General features: G+C 43.1%; 3 protein-coding genes across 3 annotated transcripts in view; 1 reads left to right on the forward strand and 2 right to left on the reverse strand.

Annotated features, from left to right (window-relative positions):
* The first annotated feature begins 688 nt into the window (after window positions 1-688).
* Window positions 689-8,329, forward strand: ankrd1a (ankyrin repeat domain 1a (cardiac muscle)). The gene is made up of 9 exons (XM_072390532.1): window positions 689-755; window positions 1,111-1,293; window positions 1,950-2,078; window positions 2,170-2,277; window positions 2,888-2,986; window positions 3,068-3,166; window positions 3,283-3,381; window positions 7,345-7,443; window positions 8,101-8,329. Exons 1-9 carry the CDS (start codon window positions 729-731, stop codon window positions 8,191-8,193), a joined length of 936 nt encoding a protein of 311 aa, XP_072246633.1. The 5' UTR covers window positions 689-728; the 3' UTR covers window positions 8,194-8,329.
* The window catches only part of LOC140312735 (endothelial PAS domain-containing protein 1-like), a 486,153-nt gene continuing 465,745 nt past the window's right edge, over window positions 3,098-23,505 (reverse strand). The window contains exon 17 of the transcript XR_011916999.1: window positions 3,098-3,109. The gene's annotated coding sequence lies outside the window, so the exon portion shown is untranslated. The remainder of the gene's footprint in view (window positions 3,110-23,505) is intronic.
* LOC140313420 (high-affinity choline transporter 1-like) lies at window positions 11,566-22,852 on the reverse strand. Its single transcript, XM_072391517.1, has 8 exons — window positions 22,669-22,852; window positions 21,734-21,850; window positions 18,075-18,230; window positions 17,773-17,921; window positions 17,541-17,684; window positions 15,336-15,489; window positions 13,928-14,145; window positions 11,566-12,069 (listed from the first exon to the last, which is right to left on the reverse strand). Exons 1-8 carry the CDS (start codon window positions 22,850-22,852, stop codon window positions 11,566-11,568), a joined length of 1,626 nt encoding a protein of 541 aa, XP_072247618.1.

Consider the following 23,505-nt stretch of genomic DNA (forward strand, 5'->3'; position numbering starts at 1 on the left):
GAACCATTCAGGCAGAAAAAAGGCTCCTAACTCAAGGGATGAACCAGTGTTGTGTCGACACAGAACAGACAACTTAGCAAAGAAGCCATTTTAAACTGGATCTTTAGGCACTTTGTCACAAAGACACATCATTTGTTCCCATTTCTTTAGCTGCATCTATGAAAAACAGCAAAGAAAACACAGTTTGACAGACAGAAAATAGGATTTCTGCAGCAACAAGGTGATTCCCAAAGAGCTATTAGCTGAAAACTTGGCATATCTCAGCATGGTGTGCAGTGTGTCCTTAAAACATTTGAGGAAACTGGACAAGTGGAGGACAAAAGAAGAAGTGTCAGGCCTAAAAAACTATCTCCAGCAGATGAACAGGACCTGAAAGTGTTTTACTCCTGGCCTAAAACATTTTTACTGCCACACATCAACTTTAGAAGCAGAGTAAAGCCTCTTCTCTCTCCTCTTTACATGCTGACACACAGATGCCCAAACTGGGCAGTGCTGGGGGTTGGGAGGGGTTGGGTATTAGCATGAGGGGGGGTGATGCTGGAGGACTGAAATGTGATCTGAGCTCAGTGACAGCACCCATATTTTTTCTGCAGCAGGTCTGTCCGGCTATAAAAGAGGCCGAGGCTGCAGAGGGAGACAGAAGAGACGGACAGAGAGACGCTCAGCATCCCTGCAGGAGACCAGTGGACTTTAATCCAGGCGACTGAACGCTTCACATCCAGGGAAGAATGGGACTCCACAGCGTTGAAGAGCTGGTAAGATCTGCCGATATGTGCAAAGGTAACAGGTAATCAGGATGGGAGGGACTGGAGGTGAACCTTTTGGATGAGAGGGGGACACTTTCTGAAAATTAAACAGGAATCTTCTTCAGAAATGTCTTTTTCACGTTTGTTTCCAAAGCGAATTAGAGCTTTGATGTTGGCTGTAATGTTGTCTCCTCCTTTTTAAGTGGATAAAAGCTTGAACATGAGATGGTTTCACTGGATAGAACTGGTTTCTACAGCATGTAGTCTGTAGAAAAGGCTGTTTATCGATCCAGATAAGAAGTTTTGGGTGTTTGATAAAGTGTTGAAGCTGCGGTTTACGGCTCTCTTCACCTCTCCTCCTCAGGTGACCAGCAAGAGATCAGAGGGCAAAGAGGATGAAGACTTCCAAGGAGGCGTGTACGAGGCGGCCGTCAATAAGGAGAAGCAGGACGACCTCCGGGCTCACCGGGAGCTGGGAGCGGGAGGAGAGGCGTCAGAGGAGGCCGACAGCAGCGAGCCGGAGGAGGTCAGCGTGGCGGCTCTCAATGTAAGAGCAGCTGCAGGACACGCCGACACGATTATTCAACCAGTAATACCACGAAGCCTTTCACTTCAGGGGGTTCAAAATAAAGTAAAGTAGGATCAGCTGCTGAAGTTATTGGAACAGTTACAATGAGTAAAATTTAACTGCAGGTTTAGCTAAATGTGACTTTCAGCTGAACAGGCTTTAAAAAATCTGTGGATGCATTTGAACGTAAAGATGAGGTGGAGGGAGTTCAGAGGGAAAACACCCTGAAAAACACACGTCAGACAAAAGCTGTCCCAATCATCGCTTTTCTCTCCTTTTCTCGCCTCTGCACAACTAAATCTGTCAGAAAATGGTTCTTTAGTTTTAGTTTTGTGTGATATTTGTCCAAATAATGAAAAGAAAAACCCTTAAATCTTCAGATAATGACCAAGAAATAATCTCCGATATGTCACTGAAATTTAGGATGAAAGCAGCAGCGGTCGTCATGGCAGCAGATTGTTTTCTCTGAGTTTGCTGCCACCTGGAGGCAGTTTAGAGTACAGCACTGCTTAGATTCTACTCTTTACTGACTGGCTGGCTGTGACAGATTATTACCGATGCCTTCCTTAATGCTCTCTACTTTCACCGCTGCCTGGTTATCCGTTAAAGGCTCTGTTGTGTCTCTTCCCTGCCAGATGGATAAAAGCGGCAGGCTGAAGCTGGAGACTGTGGATGACCTGTTCAACATCCTCCAGCTGAGGAAGAGGAGGAGGGAGAGGAAGGCTCCCGTCCACAAGAAGAAACAACCGGAGCCTGAGATCGTGGTAAAGCTTTAAACTTTATTCCTAACGTGTCAGAAACAGCTGTTTTTAGATGTTTTTATTCAGTTTAAGTGGTTTTTTATGCGTGTTCCAGCCAGAGATGGTGGATGAGCAGCTGTTTCTGGCAGCAGCCATGGAGAACAAGCTGCCTGTGGTGGAGAAGTACCTGAAGGATGGAGGAAACCCGAATGCAGCCGATCATGTAAGCGTCAGACCGTTTGGGACCAACCCACATGCAAAAAGCTTTGGTTTTAAATGTAAATGTGATTTATTTCTACATTTCGGTACCAAAGTGCTTTACAGCAGATAATAAATAAAGAAAAGAATAAGTACAAAACAATAAAATAACAGCAAAATTGAATAAGATAATATAAAAGAGTCACCATTCTACTGGGTATTAAAATCCATCTGAAATAAATATGTTTTTAGCCCTGATTTAAAGAGGCCCAGGTCAGAAATAAGATGCATCTCGGGGGGGGAGCTTATTCCAGAGCCTGGGGGCACCCCAGGGTTTGTATTTGGACCTGAACACTTCCAGAAAAAGTTGATTTGTTGACCTCAGAGCTCTGCCAGGGTTACGGACAGTTAAAAGCTCAGATAAATACGATGGGGTGAGGCCGTTAAGAGCTTTAAAACCAAACTTTAAAAGTTTAAAATCAGTTCTATAAAGGACAGGAAGCCAGTGAAGGGAGTTAAGAACAGGAGTGATGTGCACACGTCTGTTAGTGTTGGTTAAAGACGGGCAGCAGCAGAGTTTTGCACCAGTTTTACAAGCATTATATGGAATAATCAGAGCATAAACTCCTCTGCAGTTCCAGAGAACAGCTCTGCATAAAGCCTCCTTCAAAGGACACGTCGAGGTGATGAAAACACTCCTGGAGGCCGGAGCTGCCATCGAGAAAAAGGACAAGGTGAGCGGTTGGAACTCCTGCGTTTGTCACTTCTGCAGAGCTCACCCACAGATAGTCTGACAGCTGGTGTGTGTGTTTCAGCTGGAGGCCACAGCGCTCCACTGGGCCTGCAGGGGAGGCAGCCTGCCGGCCCTGCAGCTCCTCCTCCACCAGGGAGCCCAGTTCACCTCCAGAGACAAGGTGGGTCCAAACACAAACTCCAAACTCCCTTTGGCAGCATGTGGGAGGGCTGCACAACACTTGTATTTCCCAGCACCACTCGCTCATGCTTGTGCTCGGTCTGCTTTCTGCTGCAGCTGCGCAGCACACCCCTTCATGTCGCCGTGAGGACAGGACACTGCGAGTGTGCCGAGCATCTCATCCACTGCGGAGCAGAGGTCAACGCCAAGGACAGAGTAAGCACCGAGACAAAGCCAGGCTCATTCAGGCTTTAATCTGGCACCAGCAGGCTTTAATCTGACACCAACAGGCTTTAATCTGACACCAACAGGCTTTAATCTGACACCAACAGGCTTTAATCTGACACCAACAGGCTTTAATCTGACACCAGCAGGCTTTAATCTGACACCAGCAGGCTTTAATCTGGCACCAGCAGGCTTTAATCTGACACCAGCAGGCTTTAATCTGACACCAGCAGGCTTTAATCTGACACCAGCAGGCTTTAATCTGACACCAACAGGTTTTAATCTGGCACCAGCAGGCTTTAATCTGACACCAGCAGGCTTTAATCTGACACCAACAGGCTTTAATCTGACACCAACAGGTTTTAATCTGGCACCAACAGGCTTTAATCTGACACCAACAGGCTTTAATCTGACACCAGCAGGCTTTAATCTGACACCAGCAGGCTTTAATCTGACACCAACAGGTTTTAATCTGGCACCAGCAGGCTTTAATCTGACACCAGCAGGCTTTAATCTGACACCAACAGGCTTTAATCTGACACCAACAGGTTTTAATCTGGCACCAACAGGCTTTAATCTGACACCAACAGGCTTTAATCTGACACCAGCAGGCTTTAATCTGACACCAGCAGGCTTTAATCTGACACCAACAGGTTTTAATCTGGCACCAGCAGGCTTTAATCTGACACCAGCAGGCTTTAATCTGACACCAGCAGGCTTTAATCTGACACCAGCAGGCTTTAATCTGACACCAACAGGTTTTAATCTGGCACCAACAGGCTTTAATCTGACACCAACAGGCTTTAATCTGACACCAACAGGCTTTAATCTGACACCAACAGGCTTTAATCTGACACCAGCAGGCTTTAATCTGACACCAGCAGGCTTTAATCTGACACCAGCAGGCTTTAATCTGACACCAGCAGGCTTTAATCTGACACCAACAGGCTTTAATCTGACACCAGCAGGCTTTAATCTGACACCAACAGGCTTTAATCTGACACCAGCAGGCTTTAATCTGACACCAGCAGGCTTTAATCTGACACCAGCAGGCTTTAATCTGACACCAGCAGGCTTTAATCTGACACCAACAGGCTTTAATCTGACACCAGCAGGCTTTAATCTGACACCAACAGGCTTTAATCTGACACCAACAGGCTTTAATCTGACACCAGCAGGCTTTAATCTGACACCAGCAGGCTTTAATCTGACACCAGCAGGCTTTAATCTGACACCAGCAGGCTTTAATCTGACACCAACAGGCTTTAATCTGACACCAGCAGGCTTTAATCTGACACCAGCAGGCTTTAATCTGACACCAGCAGGCTTTAATCTGACACCAGCAGGCTTTAATCTGACACCAGCAGGCTTTAATCTGACACCAGCAGGCTTTAATCTGACACCAGCAGGCTTTAATCTGACACCAACAGGCTTTAATCTGACACCAACAGGCTTTAATCTGACACCAGCAGGCTTTAATCTGACACCAACAGGCTTTAATCTGACACCAGCAGGCTTTAATCTGGCACCAGCAGGCTTTAATCTGACACCAGCAGGCTTTAATCTGACACCAGCAGGCTTTAATCTGACACCAGCAGGCTTTAATCTGACACCAACAGGTTTTAATCTGGCACCAACAGGCTTTAATCTGACACCAACAGGCTTTAATCTGACACCAACAGGCTTTAATCTGACACCAACAGGCTTTAATCTGACACCAGCAGGCTTTAATCTGACACCAGCAGGCTTTAATCTGACACCAGCAGGCTTTAATCTGACACCAGCAGGCTTTAATCTGACACCAACAGGCTTTAATCTGACACCAGCAGGCTTTAATCTGACACCAACAGGCTTTAATCTGACACCAGCAGGCTTTAATCTGACACCAGCAGGCTTTAATCTGACACCAGCAGGCTTTAATCTGACACCAGCAGGCTTTAATCTGACACCAACAGGCTTTAATCTGACACCAGCAGGCTTTAATCTGACACCAACAGGCTTTAATCTGACACCAACAGGCTTTAATCTGACACCAGCAGGCTTTAATCTGACACCAGCAGGCTTTAATCTGACACCAGCAGGCTTTAATCTGACACCAGCAGGCTTTAATCTGACACCAACAGGCTTTAATCTGACACCAGCAGGCTTTAATCTGACACCAGCAGGCTTTAATCTGACACCAGCAGGCTTTAATCTGACACCAGCAGGCTTTAATCTGACACCAGCAGGCTTTAATCTGACACCAGCAGGCTTTAATCTGACACCAGCAGGCTTTAATCTGACACCAACAGGCTTTAATCTGACACCAACAGGCTTTAATCTGACACCAACAGGCTTTAATCTGACACCAACAGGCTTTAATCTGACACCAACAGGCTTTAATCTGACACCAACAGGCTTTAATCTGACACCAACAGGCTTTAATCTGACACCAGCAGGCTTTAATCTGACACCAGCAGGCTTTAATCTGACACCAGCAGGCTTTAATCTGACACCAACAGGCTTTAATCTGACACCAGCAGGCTTTAATCTGACACCAACAGGCTTTAATCTGACACCAACAGGTTTTAATCTGGCACCAGCAGGCTTTAATCTGACACCAGCAGGCTTTAATCTGACACCAACAGGCTTTAATCTGACACCAACAGGTTTTAATCTGGCACCAACAGGCTTTAATCTGACACCAACAGGCTTTAATCTGACACCAGCAGGCTTTAATCTGACACCAGCAGGCTTTAATCTGACACCAACAGGCTTTAATCTGACACCAACAGGCTTTAATCTGACACCAGCAGGCTTTAATCTGACACCAGCAGGCTTTAATCTGACACCAACAGGCTTTAATCTGACACCAACAGGCTTTAATCTGACACCAACAGGCTTTAATCTGACACCAACAGGCTTTAATCTGACACCAGCAGGCTTTAATCTGACACCAGCAGGCTTTAATCTGACACCAACAGGCTTTAATCTGACACCAACAGGCTTTAATCTGACACCAACAGGCTTTAATCTGACACCAACAGGCTTTAATCTGACACCAACAGGCTTTAATCTGACACCAGCAGGCTTTAATCTGACACCAGCAGGCTTTAATCTGACACCAGCAGGCTTTAATCTGACACCAACAGGCTTTAATCTGACACCAGCAGGCTTTAATCTGACACCAGCAGGCTTTAATCTGACACCAGCAGGCTTTAATCTGACACCAGCAGGCTTTAATCTGACACCAGCAGGCTTTAATCTGACACCAACAGGCTTTAATCTGACACCAACAGGCTTTAATCTGACACCAACAGGCTTTAATCTGACACCAACAGGCTTTAATCTGACACCAACAGGCTTTAATCTGACACCAACAGGCTTTAATCTGACACCAACAGGCTTTAATCTGACACCAGCAGGCTTTAATCTGACACCAGCAGGCTTTAATCTGACACCAGCAGGCTTTAATCTGACACCAACAGGCTTTAATCTGACACCAGCAGGCTTTAATCTGACACCAACAGGCTTTAATCTGACACCAACAGGTTTTAATCTGGCACCAGCAGGCTTTAATCTGACACCAGCAGGCTTTAATCTGACACCAACAGGCTTTAATCTGACACCAACAGGTTTTAATCTGGCACCAACAGGCTTTAATCTGACACCAACAGGCTTTAATCTGACACCAGCAGGCTTTAATCTGACACCAGCAGGCTTTAATCTGACACCAACAGGCTTTAATCTGACACCAACAGGCTTTAATCTGACACCAGCAGGCTTTAATCTGACACCAGCAGGCTTTAATCTGACACCAACAGGCTTTAATCTGACACCAACAGGCTTTAATCTGACACCAACAGGCTTTAATCTGACACCAACAGGCTTTAATCTGACACCAGCAGGCTTTAATCTGACACCATCAGAACAGTTAAACATGATGCTGAGCGTAGCTTTGCTCCCTGCCTGCAGGACGGAGACACACCGATGCACGATGCAGTGAGAATAAACAGATTCAAGATGATCAAGCTGCTGATGATGTACGGAGCCAGTCTCTGCACAAAGAACTGTGTAAGTACCGCAGGGAAATGTCCTGGTGCTCGGGTCCTGCAGCTCAGGTCCTGGAGCTCAGGTCCTGGTGCTCAGGTCCTGGTGCTCGGGTCCTGCAGCTCGGGTCCTGCAGCTCAGGTCCTGCTGCTTAGGTCCTGCTGCTCAGGTCCTGCTGCTTAGGTCCTGCAGCTCAGGTCCTGGTGCTCAGGTCCTGGTGCTCAGGTCCTGGAGCTCAGGTCCTGGTGCTCAGGTCCTGGAGCTCAGGTCCTGGTGCTCAGGTCCTGCAGCTCAGGTCCTGGAGCTCAGGTCCTGCAGCTCAGGTCCTGGAGCTCAGGTCCTGGTGCTCGGGTCCTGGTGCTCGGGTCCTGGTGCTCAGGTCCTGGTGCTCAGGTCCTGCAGCTCAGGTCCTGGTGCTCAGGTCCTGCAGCTCAGGTCCTGGTGCTCAGGTCCTGCAGCTCAGGTCCTGCTGCTCAGGTCCTGGTGCTCAGGTCCTGGTGCTCAGGTCCCGGTGCTCAGGTCCTGGAGCTCAGGTCCTGCTGCTCAGGTCCTGCAGCTCAGGTCCCGGTGGAGTTTCATGACGAGTTTCAGCAGCAGAAGCTGCGTTTCCTCATGTGATATAACCCTGTACCTGTGTCAGAACGTTCCTGTTTTCATTCCTGTGTCTGCTCCCCCCCTCAGGAGGGGAAAACTCCGCTGGAGACGCTGTATTCCTGGCAGAGCGGAGCAAAGAGCCTCTTGTGCAACTTCAGCGGCGAAAGGCCCAGCCAGTAGAAGCGAGCACAGCTGGATTCTCCTGCTTCTGGTGGAAAATCAGCAAAAAGCAGCGAACAAGCAAAGAATTCTGTACTTCTTCTTAGTAAGAACACATGGAGCATTTTCTCCTGGTTCAGGGATTTGGACCGGCACCCCTTCAGGCCGATGTGGTCGGCTCATTTTAAAACATGTGGCGGTCCATCACGGTCAGGGACCTTTGATCAATAATGTGATCAGGATGGTGGTGATCATTAGATCTGATAGATTTACTGAAATGTTGCTGGACAATGTCTCGTCTGACCGTTCGTTTTCCTTTTCTTCCTTTTTACTTTAAGCTGAGTTGAAGTCAGCAATGATGCATCGAGAAGGTGACTTATTTATTGATTACTGACTGTCAGAGTTATTAAGTTTGATTGATTATTTCAATAGCACAGCCTTAAGAACTGATTGTCTTGACTTTAACCTGTTGTACATAGTTAACTGATTTTTACTCACTAACATAGAGAAAAGACTTTGCTTTCCTAGAGTTTTATTTCTTGTAAAAACAGAACCGATCATCTTCTTGTTATTGGCATTTTGTTTTGTACGAACGTTCGATTGAACCGGATTCTTTGGTCGTTTTAAGAGTGAGAAATGAAACGGGACAAAGTAAGTTTTGGTGTCGGGTTGAAAAGAATCTCTACACTTTTCACTGCAGATTTTATAAAGATTTGTTTCTTTAGACTGTAAAATGATTATGAATCAGCTGAATTTGCTTAGAAAAGATCTCCTTTTAATCCAGGAGTCGCTGCAGCTGCTACATTATGACCCTGAAATCACAGCTTTCCTTCTGCTGAGCTATTCTGGTCACTCTTCAAGTTATTTTTGTCTTCTTTAAAGAGAAATAAAACTGTGCACACAAAAGAAAGTGAGAGGGACGAGCTGAAAAGTTGCTGATGGTTCAGAGGATGTTTAACAAGCACTTAGACAGCTAAAACAGTGCCTGATGAATATGTTTTGTAAGATGTTTGTTCATTTGATTTGTATTTAAGGACTGAAATAATAAATCAACAGAAGTGCTTTTAAATTCTTCTCTTTTTGATATGAGAGCAAACTCAAGTTGGTCATTAAAACAAACCATGAGAGTAAACTGCAAGCTGCTGGGATACGGATGATTAGCAGCTTAGCATTTCCGGTTCATTATCGATACCACTTATCGGTTCGGTTCTCTTATCGATTCTCAACCACTTATATAGTACAATATATAACTTTATATAGCTAACTCTGCCTCACTCTTGCAGTCCTCATCAGCTACATGTTAATAGCAGCTGGAAGTTATTCATCCACTATGTCGCTAACATTAATACAATCAACAGGACCCCAAAGTTTTTATTACAGGGCTCTCAAGTTTTCAGTGCAGGCAAGAGTAGGGGGGGGGGGTCTTTCATTAAAAACAATAATTATATTAGAAGTGTTGTTGTTATTAATAACAGCTCTGCTCAGACTCATGGGACGTGCGTGTTTCCATAGCGACAGCAGCGCCAGAGAAATTTATATTATAATTATTTTTTTCAGCATGAGAAATAAAATGTGTGGCGGGAGTGCGTGACAAAAGGCTCAATGCGTGAGACGTGAGAGCCCTGTTAAAACCAACCTGGAAGTTTTACTAACCGGGGACTTTTGAGAAGACGCTGTGCCACGAGCTCCCAGCGAGAGTCGCCGCCATCGCTTCACAGCGTATCAAAGACTTTCCATCCGTCCAAAGTAACTGCATGCTGTGCGGTCAAATGTTTCCTCCTTTGGTGTGATAACAGCTCTGCGCGTGTTGCAACTGGCCCTATTTTTGTCCTTTTTGGTGAAATATAACCAAACTTTGCAGCGCTTCTGCCTCGACGCCATGTTGGAAACGTTCTGAGCAAAAATTCGAAGCGTGCGCATGACGTCATCGCGCAAATGCGTCGGACGTTACAGAATCTATGAACGGGATCGTTTGGCAGGCGGAATAATCAAAGTACTGAACCTGTTCTTTCCCATCCCGAGCTGGGACAGATGCTTCGTGTTTTCCTCCAGAATGCTTCAGATTGCAGATAGATCGGTCTGATGCATCTAAGCAACTGAGACACCAACATATCAAGGCAGACAAGCTTGGTATAAAATCCATAGCTGTAGTAACTGAAAACATAGTATTCTGTGGGCGGGGAAACTACCAAAAGGACTTTCTCAGTCATATTCTGGTCTGTTGTGCCTACAAAAAATCTCTTACAGAGAATTCATACTTAAAATGCAAGTGGAACATGTCTTTTTTCTTTTCTTTTTTACCTATATTTTTTTTTAGCTACTCCACTAATTTGAATTTCCTCCACTGGGGGATGAATAAAGTATTTTTCTATTTCTATTTTCTATTCTTAATGCTTTTGGGAACTTTCTGCAACATATAGCATTTGGTCTCAGGTGGCTAACAGCACAAGATGAGTGTGAAGGACGGTCTGTTGTCAAGGAGATCATAATATCCTTACAGCTCTCACCCGAGCCGTCTATATAAGGAATAGTTTAACTGTTTTAGGGACATTGTAAACCCCAAATCTCAATAGGTAGAAGCAAACAATGCAAGCACTTCAGTTAATGTAGGTCAGGACAGCACACACTGATACTGTCACTCACTTTGATACAGAAAAGCTCACTTTATAAGACACAGAACCGTATTCAAACCAATCAACCAAATCCCTACTTCTTGCTTTCATTATATAATCCATCATTATCACGCTTTAGCCTGACAGAGTACTGTGCTTCAGTGTTAACCTGCTGCTACTTTCGGCCACAAGAGGGAAACTAAGAGCAGACTCTCTGCTGTTAAAGGTTCATCTTGCATAACTAGATACTAAATCAATGTCTTATTCATGTCATACATGTATATATTTGAATCATTTGGTCTACTTTCTTACTATAGTGCTCCCAGCAGTGTTCTTCCTCTGGTTCTCCATCATCAGGTGATGTAATTGGCATCCATCTTCAGATAAGACATGAGGTAGAGAGATTTACTGACCACAGACTGTGGTTTGGATCTTTATTCTTTATCTTTATTGCTGTAAGTTTTCACTGTACAGATTTAGTAAAAAAAAAAGGGGGATTTTTTCAGATATTTGTCATATTTATATTATCTCCATCTATCTCACCAGTCAAATGTAGCACAACAACACAATAAACTTCCCTGTTTACGCCATCATTACAAATATCTGAATACAAAGTAAAGGTGTACAGTAAAATCATCACACTTTATATTGAGAAATACACAAGAAACACCCCTTCAGAGCTCTGTAATCACATGTTTATCACATATATGCAGATATTCTGAATGTATTTCCTGTTAACATTATTCATTAACGTTATTTCCTGATGTGAAGGAGTTTTCATTCACTTCTCATCATCACTGAGTTGTTTGCCACTAACCAGTGATGTCAGGGGTTGTGATGAGTGCTGGACTTTGACTTTAAACACATCCCATTTCACAGGCAGCAGGTTATTGTTAAAGAGCACAGAAGCCAGGTATGAGAACACCAAGATGGCACAGATGGAAAACACCATGGAAATGCTCTTAACTGGAGCATATTGGACGTACACGCCGTCCTCCAGAGTGCATCCTGGGAAGTGGAGGACAGCTGGCAGTCCCAGTCCTGGGTCTCCACAGAGCACTCTGATCAGCAATCCCACCAGGCAGCCGACAACAGCTCCATAAGCGTTTGAGACTTTGCAGAAGAGGACGCAGACGAGTTGAGGGAAGACTATGAGATAGGCCACTTCGGCGCCAAGCAACCAGAAAACGATGATGCTGTTATTCAGGTGAGTGAGTGACGTGCCGACCAAGCCCACAACGACCACAGCAGCGCGGAGCACCCACAGAATCTCGCCGTCTGGCGCCTGAGCAAAGAGCGGAAAACAAAGTTAAACTTTGTATTTAAGGACTGAAATAATAAATCAACAGAAGTGCTTTTAAATTCTTATCTTTTTTTATATGAGCATTTCCGGTTCCATTATCGATACCACTTATCGATTCGGTTCTCTTATCGATCCTCAGCCACTTATATAGTACAATATATAACTCTATATAGCTAACTCTGCCTCACTCTTATATAGCTAACTCTGCCAGACTCTTATATAGCTAACTCTGCCTGACTCTTATATAGCTAACTCTGCCTCACTCTTATATAGCTAACTCTGCCTGACTCTTATATAGCTAACTCTGCCTCACTCTTATATAGCTAACTCTGCCTCACTCTTATATAGCTAACTCTGCCTGACTCTTATATAGCTAACTCTGCCTCACTCTTATATAGCTAACTCTGCCTGACTCTTATATAGCTAACTCTGCCTCACTCTTATATAGCTAACTCTGCCTGACTCTTATATAGCTAACTCTGCCTGACTCTTATATAGCTAACTCTGCCTCACTCTTATATAGCTAACTCTGCCTGACTCTTATATAGCTAACTCTGCCTCACTCTTATATAGCTAACTCTGCCTCACTCTTATATAGCTAACTCTGCCTGACTCTTATATAGCTAACTCTGCCTCACTCTTATATAGCTAACTCTGCCTCACTCTTATATAGCTAACTCTGCCTGACTCTTATATAGCTAACTCTGCCTCACTCTTATATAGCTAACTCTGCCTCACTCTTATATAGCTAACTCTGCCTGACTCTTATATAGCTAACTCTGCCTGACTCTTATATAGCTAACTCTGCCTCACTCTTATATAGCTAACTCTGCCTGACTCTTATATAGCTAACTCTGCCTCACTCTTATATAGCTAACTCTGCCTCACTCTTATATAGCTAACTCTGCCTGACTCTTATATAGCTAACTCTGCCTCACTCTTATATAGCTAACTCTGCCTCACTCTTATATAGCTAACTCTGCCTGACTCTTATATAGCTAACTCTGCCTCACTCTTATATAGCTAACTCTGCCTGACTCTTATATAGCTAACTCTGCCTGACTCTTATATAGCTAACTCTGCCTGACTCTTATATAGCTAACTCTGCCTCACTCTTATATAGCTAACTCTGCCTCACTCTTATATAGCTAACTCTGCCTGACTCTTATATAGCTAACTCTGCCTGACTCTTATATAGCTAACTCTGCCTGACTCTTATATAGCTAACTCTGCCTGACTCTTATATAGCTAACTCTGCCTGACTCTTATATAGCTAACTCTGCCTCACTCTTGCAGTCCTCATCAGCTACATGTTAATAGCAGCTGGAAGTTATTCATCCAGTATGTCGCTAACATTATTACAATCAACAGGACCCCAAAGTTTTTGTTCCAGGGCTCTCAAGTTTTCAGTGCAGGCAAGAGTGGGGGGGGGGTCTTTCATTAATAATAATAATATTAATTATATTAGAAGTGTTGTTGTTATTAATAACAGCTCTGCTCAGACTCGTGGGACACGTGCGTGTTTCCATAGCGACAGCAGCGCGCCAGAGAAATTGATATCTTAATTATTTTTTCAGCATGAGAAATAAAATGTGTGGCGGGAGTGCGTGACACAAGGCTCAATGCATGAGACGTGAGAGCTCTGTTATAATCAACCTGGAAGTTTTACGTCACCTGGCACTTTAGAGAAGACGCTGTGCCACGAGCTCCCAGCGAGAGTCGCCGCCATCACTAAGCAGCGTGTCAAAGACTTTACATCCGTCCAAAGTAACTGCATGCTGTGCGGTCAAATGTTTCCTAATGTTTCCACAGTTAAACTTTGACAGCAGCACTCATTCACCTGAGGCCTCAGCGTGCTCTTGTAGAGGTTGGAGGTGAAAACAGAAGCTGAAGAGAGCAGAGCAGAGTCCACTGATGACATCGCAGCAGCGGCCACGCATCCGATACCAATGATGGAGATGAAGGGTGGCGTCAGGTGCTGAAGGGCGATCGGCAGGACGAGAGCGGCTTCCCCTCGTGCATATGGAGAGGGAGCACCATAGGAGGTCTGGTTCCAGTCTGAGACATGCACAAACACAGATATCCAGTTTCTACACAGAACCTATGGGTATCCCCTGGAGAAGCTTGATGTATTGAGTCTGACAGTGTGTGGAAATCAGTGACAAAGAGGCCTGGGTTAGTAAAAGATTACATTTGGTTTAAAATGCAACAGTTCATGGCACTTATTTCTGAGCCCTGGCAGAGCATCAGTGTTTGACTGTAGCTGGGGGTGGGATCTGGGAATATTTCAATGTCACAATGCAAAGATATTCTGGACACGTTTCCGCTGACAGGACACTGTAACTCGTCCAGTCTCAAAGCTTCTTCAGGAGCCTGAGCGATCCTGCAGGGCTTCTCCTGAGCCGATCGGACGTGTCCTGGGATCTATCGACCTGGCAACAGGTTGTTGGCGTTGCCGAGGAGAGAATGATGAGCTTATATATTTAGTAGAAATCGAGATAATATAATATAATTAAAACATTTGGGGAAAAAAATACAGGTTTTCATAAAAAAAAATTGAGTAAAAGAGAAAAAAAGACAAAAAACTGGTTGAAAGAGGCAAAGAAAAGACAAGAAGGAATAAGAAAAGGCAGAGAAGATTAAAAGATGGAGGCAAAGACCGAGACCTGACCCTCCAACTTACCCAGACTGACTCACATTCATCAGAGATCATAGTATTTATATTAGTTATATCATGAGGGAATTTCTTCAACAGCTTAAATAAAGAAGGCATTAAATCTGTTGACAACCTGTAAAGGGACAGATGTGATGTTTTCACTGATTCTGAGTTAATATTTATCATCCGTGTTTATATTTCATCTGATTAAACCATTTAACTACAGCAGAAAAAGACGAAAAAAGCCTGAAAAACTGGACCAAAACCACTGCAGCTCGGCCAAGTTTCAGCACAAGTCCATTCCCTCTGGATCTATATACTGATCCCACCGGCTATAAGTGGGTCTTACAATTATTCACAGTTTGTACCACTGTTCACTACCTGTTCCCCCCGACGGTTGGGGTTCATCCACCCTGTTTCCACTCCTTATGCAGGTAATTACATATTACAGAAACATAGAATAGCAATTAGTGAGGGCTTTATTTGTAGATTATTTGCTGTAACATCAGATCTTCAGCTGGACTTGAGAGATCGGACTCTCTGGATGGACGGTTTTAGATAACAGTTTCTGTGTAAGAACTGATGCTGTTACCTGTGGAGGAGGCCGCAGCTCCAATTAGTATCGGCGGTATCCCAAAGACAAGAATGAGGAAAGCAGCAGCGAAGCATGTGAACTTGGCGCTGGCTGAGGAGGAGGCAGACAGGATTCTCTGGTGGAAGCACTGATATCCCAGACTTCCCAGTGACTGGAAGGTGAAACAACACAAAATGTCTGATGAGAAGTGAGACTCTACCACGGAAGCAGGAGACCATTATACTATAAGAAAAGAAGTCTTCTTAGTTTAACCTTGGATGCTGCAGAAGGCTTCCTATCTTTGCTAGTTCTATCTTCTGTATGAACCTTGATTTACTGAACAAAGAAGATGTTAATCTAACTAAGACCGTGATAGGAGTGAACTACGGGAATGTCTCATGACCCTGTGTGGCTAATGATTTTGTAGTAGAGAGCGTAAAGAGCAGAAGTATCACTTCAGAGTCCAGACAGTCCTGTGCCAGCTTTGTGCAGACTTGTCTCCTTGCTGCAAGATTAAACCTTTGTGTTAACTGACTCCAGCGACTCTGAGCCTCATCGGGAGAATTTTCTCAACAACTTGGTCCTTCGAGCCGGATCTCAACATCCTTTCCGCCGGCCAGGGTCGGAGCTGAAACCGTGCACGGGGGAGTCCGGGACTCCTAACGACAGACCTTCAGCTGAATTGCTGTTATTCAGAGGCTGGCTTCCACTGAAAGGCGGAAAAGGGACGAGATCGTATTTTTGAATCAGTGGCCAGACTCGCTGGATTCGTGGTGAGAAAAAAAACTTTGAGTTACTATTTTTGTGAAAAATAGTGTGATATTTAACTAAGACCTGCTCATCCAGTGGAGTTCAAGGTTAATGTGTAATACTTGACTAAAACTTGGAAAAGCCAGACTTGGTTAAGCCACTTAACTCTGACCTATGAACCATTCAAGCGGAAAAAGTAACCTAACTCATACCAGACAAAGAACTTATCTTTGATTGTATCTTCAGGCACTTTGTTACCAGCAGCCTGTCACAAAGACACATAATTTATTCCTATTTCTTTAGCTGCATCTATGAAAAACAGCAAAGATAACACAGTTTGACAGACAGAAAATAGGATTTCTGCAGCAATCAGGATTTCCTCTTTGGGAAAACTGTTGAGGCATTACTGAAGATGGACATTCAGATGCAAAAGTGATGATACAGTGATTTCAGAAGGTCCTTCGGTGGTTTTCTCCGGACATTTTCTTTGCTTTTTCACTCATTTTCAGCCCAGTTTTTCTTTGTTAAGCCACTTAACTCTGAGCTATGAAGCATTCAGGCAGAAAAAAGGCTCCTAACTCAAGGGATGAACCAGTGTTGTGTCGACACAGAACAGACAACTTAGCAAAGAAGCCATTTTAAACTGGATCTTTAGGCACTTTGTCACAAAGACACATCATTTGTTCCCATTTCTTTAGCTGCATCTATGAAAAACATCAAAGAAAACACAGTTTGACAGACAGAAAATAGGATTTCTGCAGCAACAAGGTGATTCCCAAAGAGCTATTAGCTGAAAACTTGGCATATCTCAGCATGGTGTGCAGTGTGTCCTTAAAACATTTGAGGAAACTGGACAAGTGGAGGACAAAAGAAGAAGTGTCAGGCCTAAAAACCATCTACAGCAGATGAACAGGATCTGAAAGTGATGTCCTTAAGGAAGAGGAAAAAATCCAGCTGTGACCTGACAGGACCTGAGAGATGCATCTGGACCTTCAGCTGATCCATCTACTGTTGGCCCAAGCCTCATCAGAAATGGTCTCCATGGAAGGGTGGCTGTCAAGAAGCCGTTCTTAAGGAAGGGAAACAGGGAGAAAAGGCTGAGCTGTGCCAAATGACACAAGAAGTGGACTGAAAATCAGTGGCAACAGGTCTTATGGAGGGATGAATCCTCCCCAGAGCCCGGACCTCAACATTATTGAAGCAGTGTGGGATCATCTGACAGAGAATGGAACAAAAGGCAGCCAACATCCATAATCATGATATGTTGCATTTCCATTATTTGTTTCAGTAAGTTGCTGCACCTGTCTCCGTTTTTTCCTGATAACAGAAAGAAAGAAATGAGGGTTTGCTCAAGACTTTTACAGAGTACTGTACAACCTAAACAATGAATGAACAGGTCATTCTGACATTTGGATCCCGTTTCACTCCTGAACAACATGTGACTACTGACTAATTATTGTCATATTATCCTACCAAGTATAAGAAATCATCAATCATTATCCAGATCCTTTTCAGCTCCGGTGTACCAATCCAGGCAGCGTGCACGGTGTTGCTCATCAGCGTTTGGCTAATGTTCAACGAGTGAGGGTTTGTCATCACAAAGGGAGCACAGATGCACTGCAGAGACAAATAAGCATGGAAAAGATGACCACACACAGCTTTTAAAGGCATTCAGATGAGTTATTTTCTCTTAAAGCAAACTCACCATGCTGATGAACATGAGAGCAAGCTGTATTATATCTGTGTAGGCCACAGAATAGAGACCTCCGAGGAGTGTGTAGATGATAGCAACAAGTGCAGAGATCCAGATGCACAGGTTGTAGGATACATCCAAGACGACACTCATGGTTCCCCCTGATGAACAAGTGTAATTTCACACTCAAATCACTGATCAAATGTCCTATTTCCAATGCATTTCCATCAGAATAAACTTTTATTTCAGTTAGTATGAGTATATCAGCAGTAAATCCACACATGTGAGTATAGAGACTTCATGTAAAACTGTACCGAGACTTATTAGTGTTTCCGCCACCCAGACCACGTCAAGAAAAACCGAAACCAGGCACAGTCCAGCTGTTAGCACCTTTCCATATTTGACCTGGAAAGGGTCCAGCATCGTCATACATCTCCTGTCTCTCATTGGCTTGGCAAACACCAAACCACCTTGATGTGAGGACAGGAGAAAACGTCACATTTACAAAGAAACTGCCATAAGATTGAAAGATTTTCACATGTGATTCTGCTCAAGTTCATAACTGATCCACCCATGTTTGGAAACCTTCTAAAATGAAACAAAAGCTTAAATTTGTGATTTGGTCGTGCATTTGGTCCTTTTTCTAATTGATTCAATTAGAAAAATCTAACTGAATCAACACTGAACCATCATCAGATATTCAATCGAACTCTTCCTTAGGGTCTCACATTAAAACCAAACGAAAGCAGTCGTCATGGTTACGTTATGATGTTTCAACCTTAGCTGAAATTCTAGTTGGTAAAAGTTACAATTTGGTTGATTCAGTAATAAACAATGCTTTTGAAGAGATAATTAACAGAAAAAAATCATCTAAACTGCATTTTATATTTACTTTTTCCCTAATTTCAGATTCAAAAAGGTTATATTCAGTTAAATACTGATAAAAATAACCAATGAAAGGCTTTTTCAAAGCACTTAACTTATGGAAAATGGTGGGCAGTGTGGGCAGAAGTTTGGTCTTTCAACAATGCTTTTGAAGAGATTAATAACAGAAAAAAATCATCTAAACTGCATTTTTATATTTACTTTTTCCCTACTTTCAGATTCAAAAAGGTTATATTCAGTTAAATACTGATAAAAATAACCAATGAAAGGCTTTTTCAAAGCGCTTAACTGATGGAAAATTACAGAAAAACACGTCCTTAATGCTTATAATGTAAATATAACCCAACGACATTCATAATCCTACAATATTAATGCAATCTTTAATTGTTGATCATATATTCTGTGCTGCACTCTGGAGTCTGACACTGACAGTTTTAAATGTGTCTCTAAAAACCTGGGGAAAAAAAGACGATATATCAACTTTTCCCATGGGGAATAAATCCAGAATGTGATGCAGCAGCATGATTAAAATCCACCAGAGGTTTAGTCTTTCCAAGCAAGAGTGGGGCGTGGCTCACCACCTTTTCCCAAATTTAATCAGAGAACCATCAATAAGTCAGTTTTTTACATTTCTTAATGCAAGCGTGGGCAGAACTTTGGTCTTTCAGCATCTACAGAGCAGAATATCTGGGGAAGTCTGGGGAAGTCTCAGTGTGGAAAGTTGCTGTGAAACTCACCCACGGCTGCTCAGATGTGTGTTTTATTACTTTGGTTTCAAGCTTTAAACGCCAACAACGAGATAAAAACCCTCAGAAACACAGTTAAAACAGTTAAAACAGTAAAAAACTATCAAAAACGAGCCCCAGAGTCAGACACAGCAGCAAGAAAAGTGTCACAGGAAGTGAAGAAGAAGAGAAGGAAGACAACAGGAAGTGAAGAAGAAGAGAAGGAAGACAACAGGAAGTGAAGAAGAAGAGAAGGAAGACAACAGGAAGTGAAGAAGAAGAGAAGGAAGACAACAGGAAGTGAAGAAGAAGAGAAGGAAGACAACAGGAAGTGAAGAAGAAGAGAAGGAAGACAACAGGAAGTGAAGAAGAAGAGAAGGAAGACAACAGGAAGTGAAGAAGAAGAGAAGGAAGACAACAGGAAGTGAAGAAGAAGAGAAGGAAGACAACAGGGAGTGAAGAAGAAGAGAAGGAAGACAACAGGAAGTGAAGAAGAAGAGAAGGAAGACAACAGGAAGTGAAGAAGAAGAGAAGGAAGATAACAGGAAGTGAAGAAGAAGAGAAGGAAGATAACAGGGAGTGAAGAAGAAGAGAAGGAAGACAACAGGAAGTGAAGAAGAGAAGGAAGACAACAGGAAGTGAAGAAGAAGAGAAGGAAGACAACAGGAAGTGAAGAAGAAGAGAAGGAAGACAACAGGAAGTGAAGAAGAAGAGAAGGAAGACAACATGAAGTGAAGAAGAAGAGAAGGAAGACCAGAATAAACATCAGATGCTGGAGAGATCAGAGGAAAAGACAGAAGCAGAGAGAAAGAATTCTTTCTTCTAACATAAGCTCGAACCTTATTGGTGGAGCCTCAGTTAGCTCCAGTTTTATCTAATTTCACTCAGAAATCTGGTTTTCAGCCTTTCAAAATGTTCTTTCCAATCTCACACTGACACATATCGAATGAGAGAAAAACATTTTATCCTCCTGTTTTGTCTTTTCTGAGCAGGTTTAAGCTGCTTCACTGACCAATTTTTATGTATTTGGAATATCAAAAGAAATTAGTTTAATGCAGCAAAACACTCTAAAAGCTGTTCTGGAGTCAAAGAAAGACAGAAAGTTTATAGAATCTACAGCAACAGCTTCTGGAGCTTCTCCAACCAGCAGGTTACCTGCAAAAAACTAAATATGTCATTAGTTTATCAGTTTGAACCTTTATTTAACAGACACAAGACCAAAAAAATGACCAAAATGTTCAGTTTCTTTACTGATAAACTTCTTTCTGTTTAGAAAATCACTCAGTAAAAGCTGTTCTGGAGCCAAAGAAAGACAGAAAGTTTATAGAATCTCCAGCAACAGCTTCTGGAGCTTCTCCAAGCAGCAGGTTACCTGCTGACAGGTGAGGGTGTCAGGATTGGGTATAAAAGCAGCTTCCACCAAAGGTTCAGCCTCTCCAACAAGGATGGGTCGTGGCTCACCGCTTTGGGCCAAACTCCATCAGAGAATCATCAATAAGTTCAGGAAATATTCCTCAGAGTCAGACTGGAAAGAACTTTGGTATCACACCAGGAGGAAGCCATATATCAGCTCTGAGCAGAACCACGGCCCAGTTCTCTGGACTCCAGCTCATCTCAGAGGGACAGAAAGACAGTGGACACGTGTTCTGTGGGCAGATGAGTCCACGTTTCAGCTGCTTCTGGGAAAAACTGCTGAGAAAGAGCATCCAGCTGTTCTCAGAGGAAGGTTTAAAGCTATGGGGCTGCATCAGAGTCCAGAGAACTCCAGAGAATCATCAATAAGTTCAGGAAACTTGGTCTTTCAGCACAGTCACCAGATCTCAGTCCAGCAGAGCAGCTTTGGGATGTGCAGCCGACACATCTGCAGCAGCTGCATGATGCTGTCATGTCAAAATGGACCCAAACCTCTGAGGGATGTTTCCAACACCTGGTTGAAAGTGAGGAATTCAGGCCGTTCTGAAGGTAAAACGGGTCCAAACTACCTGATAAAGTGGCCGGTGAGTGTAGATTTTAATGTTTAAACGGTGACTGGAAACAGGTTTAAACACAAAAAAAAGTAAGAGGACAAAATTTGGACTTTTTTACGCATTTTAAAAAGAGTTAAAATGACTTTTGTCGGCAGTTTTACTAAATTCTTTCACTCTGTATTCTTATATGTTGTCATTTTCAGGTCAACATGTGCAAAAAAGCCAAAAGTGAAGGTACCACTGATGCAGAGCTGGATGATGGAGGTTTGGAGAGTCTTTTAATCACTGTTTAGTGATTATACTGTACATTATTTGGCACTAACTCAGCGATCTTCGGACTAAATTAGTCTTATTCCACATTCAAATATCCTGTCAGATGTAATTCTACACTCTTACCAAGAATGAAAGATGTACTGTATGCCATTAACAACACGAGTGTCCAGGTCAGTCCCATAGATGGCGTGTACATCATCTCAGTCATGCCAACAATGGAGCCTCCTCCGACCCACGTGGCTGAGAGATGCATGAAGACAGAGGAAAAACGTAACCTTAGAAACAGCCGCTGGTTGGACAGAGACGTGAATATTAGGTGATAAAACTACAACTGATAACATTCATGGAGGTGGAGTCATTTCAGTGCTGTGCACCATGACAACGGCAACTGACAGCAGACTTAATGTGTCGCGTTTCCGTAGCAACGACAGCAGAGAGCTGGAAAAAGTTGGAGGAATGTGTCAACACTCATATATCTTTCAGTTTTTTCCAAACAGATGACATATCAGCCGGGTTTCATCAGGGTTTGCAACCCAAGTACAGCAAAGATACCTCTCACCAGAGCCACACCCTATTATATACTGCACATCTGTACACATCTGCTTGTGATTAGACAACCTGTTGACTAAGACTTACAATATGTCTTTATGTGTTAGACAAGAGACTTTCTGCTGTTTAAGAGGCTGATGTTAATGTAGAGCAGATGAAATCTCACAAAAACATACCTGTGAGGGGATTTAGATCAAAGGAAAAAGCAGGAAAAACAGCATTACTTAAAAAAAAAACTAAAAAAACGGAGCTAATTTAACGTGTATTTAACTTGGAACAAATCAAATCAGCAGTGGTTCTGGAGCTTGAACAAAAGTACACGCTTCAGGTGAAAAACACGATTTACAAAATGACCTGAAAACAGGTTTTGGCTTTATTGACAGTTTAAAAAATGCTTTTAATTCCCTGAAATGAACACCTACTCTTCCCTGGTTCCGGATCAGCGACTCATTGCACTCCATGGAGCTGGAAAACGAGCATAATGGCACATCAGACTCTGTTCTCCTCACCCGTCATTGTGAAGATCCCCACCACCCAGCTGATGCTCCGATTTCCAAGCAGGGCCATCTCCATTCCTGTGGCTGAACTCTTCTTCTGCTTCCTTTTAGACTTGAATGAGGCCCAGATGCCAGTCCCCAGGACCAGCAGGTAGAAAAGAACCATCACAATCACACCAGGGATATTCAACGCCATGCTGAGCTATAGCTGCTTCTCTCCTCTCTGCCTGATGTCTGACTAACTAAATGACTGACTGGAGCATGTTCATCGAGTGCAACATAAATTGCCTTTCACTCAAAAAATGGATTGTGCCATCTAGTGAAAATAACTGGTCTGGTTACTTGGTAAACTGCCAGGAGCTCACAGAGAGATCCTTATCAATGAATAATCTTTGCTTGCACACATGTAATTTATATTCTCAACTCTGGCTGTACTTATAAAATGATGAGTTCTCAAACTATCCCAGAGATGTGTCTTATTTCTGACCTGGGCCTCTTTAAATCTAGGCTAAAAACATACTTATTTCAGATGGCTTTTAATACCCAGTAGTATGGTGACACTTTTATATTATCTTTTTCAATTTTGTTGTATTTTATTGAGTATACTGTTATTTTATTGTTTTGTTCTTATTCTTTTCTTTATTTATTATCTGCTGTAAAGCACTTTGGTACCGAAATGGATTGTTGTAAAGGGCTGTATAAATAAAATACATTTACATTTACATTCATATTGATTGTTTTCCTATACAAAACATTGGTTGACATCTTAGGAAGGGTAAAAAAAACCCACAGAGCTTTTAGTTTTGAAAATTTAGTCCATCAAAAAATAAATCCATTGTCAAACAGTGA

The sequence above is a fragment of the Leuresthes tenuis genome, unplaced genomic scaffold (assembly GCF_036924035.1).
Source record: "Leuresthes tenuis unplaced genomic scaffold, fLeuTen1.0.hap1 SCAF_8, whole genome shotgun sequence".
Taxonomy (NCBI): Eukaryota; Metazoa; Chordata; class Actinopteri; order Atheriniformes; family Atherinopsidae; genus Leuresthes; species Leuresthes tenuis.